The 3,792-nt window shown below is 37.6% G+C and overlaps 1 protein-coding gene across 1 annotated transcript; it reads right to left on the minus strand.

The window, feature by feature from the left end:
- Positions 1-534: 534 nt before the first annotated feature.
- Positions 535-1,963, minus strand: LOC128264407 (uncharacterized). The gene is made up of 2 exons (XM_052999852.1): positions 1,822-1,963; positions 535-891 (listed from the first exon to the last, which is right to left on the minus strand). Exons 1-2 carry the CDS (start codon positions 1,825-1,827, stop codon positions 589-591), a joined length of 309 nt encoding a protein of 102 aa, XP_052855812.1. The 5' UTR covers positions 1,828-1,963; the 3' UTR covers positions 535-588.
- Positions 1,964-3,792: the final 1,829 nt, after the last annotated feature.

A 3,792-nucleotide genomic window follows, 5' to 3' on the forward strand; every position in this document is an offset into this window, starting at 1 on the left:
AGAGGTAATAATCGAACTGGTATAATTCAATTAACTGAAATATACCAAAAATCAAAAACTTAAAGTTTAGTTTTTATAAGTATGTCTTAAAAATAAACTACAGACAGTATTAAAGTAAAAGCATAAATTCCAGACTAAATAACACAACCCCTATACTTTTTAGTTTCAATTCTATACCGAAAAGCCTAAAACTTTATTTTTAAACCACACAAGTTTTGTTTAAATACTTTCGAGGTATTAATTTAATACTCATCTTATTGAGAAATTTGTCAAACCCAATAGTTTTAAATTCATGTAACAATAGTTTAGTTTCTACACTGGTAACAAAATGGAACATTAAAAAAAAATGCGTCCATATTGAATTGTAAAATGCATATTTCATATTTAAAGTAAATATAAAAATTAAATAAAAATAAAATAAAATACAGATACAAAAAAATTCCATTATTTTATATATATATATTCCATTGTCCGTCCTTGTGTACCTTTAGTAAGAGCAGAACTATTTGAATTAACAAGACATTGTTTTAGTTATTTTATTTTCTTTATTCAGTTTGTGTTATTGCATAGAAAAAGGTAGTTATCCATCTACTTCTGCTTCAACCAGCCGCCGTAGGATTGGATCAGGGGGGCATCGTAGACAGCGGCATGACCAACGCGGTACACGGAGGGCTGCACCACCTGGACGGAGTCGACAATGGGCACATGGCGCACAACCGGAACATTACGCACCACTGGGACATGACGGACCACTGGCACACTGCGAACCACGGGCACCGTGCGGACAACCGGAATGGTGGACACGGGGGCGTAGCCGAGGGCAGATCCGTGGATCACACTGCTCTGGGCCAGGGCCACGCAGGCGGCGATCAGGAGGCTGACGATGAAGAACTGGAAAGGGGTGAATATTATCATTAATAAGAATATCAGATTTTGGTTTCTCACGGTTGAAAAACTCGCAATCTATAACTGGTCCCGACTATAAGATATAAATCAGGAAAACTAGCGGGTTTTAGGTGGCGCCGTCTGCCGAACGCAAGCACTTTGTACTATCAAATATCCAACAAGTTACATTTTTGCTAATAACTTCTAAAATAATGGTTCGATTTGGAAATTTTTCTAGAAGTCGATAGATATTGACCGAATAAAAATTATTGCTTAATAAATGGCCTTTACCGTACCGCAGAGTTACATCTTAGACTCTTGCGAAAGGGGATGCATTACACATCAATACTTAGGGAACTTGCTTCTTTAAAAAAATTATATTTTCCAAACTTTTGTAAATCTATGTCACAACAAACCTATTTTGCTCATTAATATTATTATTCTTTTAGGCACTTTTTAAGCCTGCATGGTTAGCCTAAAGTAGATTTAAAACTGTTCTATACATACGATTTATTAAGTACATTTAGCTTAACACGAAAACTAACAAAAAGGTGTGTTATATCGAAAAAGTTTTTGAAGCACATATAATGGAAATACTTTTTATAATTTCCCTTTACTCGTAGAGTATATAACTTATCGATTTGCTAACATTTGTTGAACACTTTTAATAGGGTTATTTAGGTGATTTCAATTTTAAAATGATTTTTAAGTCTGTGGAACAACACTTTGAGTTTTGGTGCGAGCGATCAAGGCCAAAAAAAAATGTATCACTGTTGTGTTAAATATTGCTTCATTTTTTTTATTCACACTTTTTTAACCTTTAAGGTATCTTTGTTGATACACAAAAAAAAAAGAGAAAAAAATAGTATATGTGTTTTCACACTTCGGTATTAAACTGGGTATCCTTTATCCTGTATCCTTTTCAGTTTCACTCACCTTCATTTTTCTAAGCTTGGTTCTGTTTTTTTTGTTAGTCTAACTTGAAGGCTGGATGATTTGTGTTGGTCTGTTGGTCGTTACGGCGATCTTATATACTTGTGCCGCCAAGAATCTTGGAAGTAGATCAATAAATCTGGCCAAACAGAACGTATACGGATGCAAATTTGTGCGGGGTCCGTTTAATTGTCTAGACATTTGGCTGCCATTATCATTGATATTTACCCGAGATGATCGAACAATGCGTGTCGGAGACATAACTTATTGAAGACGCCTTTCAAATCGCCAGAACAATGAGAACTTGTTCCTCCTGCGACAGGTGATCATCTCAACTGGCAGATTCAAATTTCCGCACTGTTGATGAATTCTTGTGCAAATTAATTGTTTCACAAATGTTGTGGGTTTATTTTTTCAAAGTGTGTGAGTGATTGTTATTTTGTTTTTTTATTGGTTTTCTTCATTTCGGCTAAACTTTATTTATGAGCTATTGTCCACGCCCTATTATGCTTTTTGGTTCACTATAAATTATTCAAATTTATGCAAAATCCAGCAATGCTTCCTCAAACAAAAAGCCCAAAATAATTTTGTTTGCTTTTGCTTTTACCAAAAAAAAGGCTTATGTAAATGACACTTTGATTATGATTTTCTTATGCCATTATTTATGTTTGTTGGTTGTAGTTTGGTTTTGGTATGACGTCTATATAAAAATCGCTTTATTTGGTTTTTGGATTTAATTTTTTGTAAGCTACTGCTTAAAGTTTAGCTGCTTATCGATTGTTTTTTATTTCATGTGTTGTCTGTTTTGTGGGCAAGTAGGTACTACCAAAGCGCCATCTGTTGGTGGTTCCAGGAATGCATCGATAGAGTATGCTATATGGTAAGCTAAAGAACTTTTAGCTTATTAAAAATTAGTTTTCTATCTGACATTTCTGTGTTGTTGTCTATAACATCTAAGACACTACTACCAAAGCGCCCCCTGTTGGTTGTTTGTCCAGGCTGAAGAATTCGCGGTTCGGTAAAACTTGACTTTAGGCCAACTTTATATTTTTTTTTTCCTGTTTTTATCAAAGTTGTTGATTGATAGGAATGCGTCTCGATTGACTTCATTTTTCACCTGATCTTCATAGCTTTTCTTTTAATTTGGATCTTATTTTCTCTGTAACTTGCTTCTATCAACGATTTATCGATAAAAACTGCGATATGAGTGTTCTTCGGTTGCGGGAAACACACAACAGATGTCGCTCTGCTGCGCAATAAGCCTGCGAGAGAGTTCTCTCTCATGCTCTGTCTCTCTGGTTTCTTCGCTCTCTTTTAGCCCGGCAAGTTGCCTCCAATGTTTACATTTTAACGACCTGCACCCACACACTTCGGGTGTGAATCCTTTCTTGGCTAGGGCTTCGTGTCTCGGCTCTCAGCTGCTACGGCTGCTGCTGCTGCTAGGTCCGGCGTCGCTGCTTTCACAGCCGCTGCTGCTTTCACCGCTGCTTTCGCCACAGTGGCTCCGTTATTTGTGCGTGCGCGTTGCCAATAAACGGGCAGCGGCTTCTGCTCTGCTCTCGTGTGATAAAAAATTGTGGATTCCTTTGAATTCCTTCGGATTCCGATTGACTCTTAATCGTTAACAGTTAGCCAATTAACCAGTGTGTTCGCCCGTTTTTAACCGGTATTTAAAATTACTTCGATTGGTTGTGTGTGTTTGTGTGCTGGCCCCAAAAAATAGGCAACAAAATGTTTCAAAACGGTTAAGCAGGCACTCTCTATCGCTCTCTCTCTCTCTCTCTCTCTCTCTGGATTCCTCTGCAGCGCAATGTGTTTGTGTTATACACAGGACACGGCTACGAATACGGCACATACACTGCCACGGGACTGGATACCGTAACTTGGCTTGCGCCCACGCACAAATACATCGACATTCTTAGCGGCAAGAGCGCACTCTCTCCAGCTCTTCCGCTATCCTGTTTTCTCGCTCTC

This window comes from Drosophila gunungcola, unplaced genomic scaffold, assembly GCF_025200985.1.
Source record: "Drosophila gunungcola strain Sukarami unplaced genomic scaffold, Dgunungcola_SK_2 000070F, whole genome shotgun sequence".
Taxonomy (NCBI): domain Eukaryota; kingdom Metazoa; phylum Arthropoda; class Insecta; order Diptera; family Drosophilidae; genus Drosophila; species Drosophila gunungcola.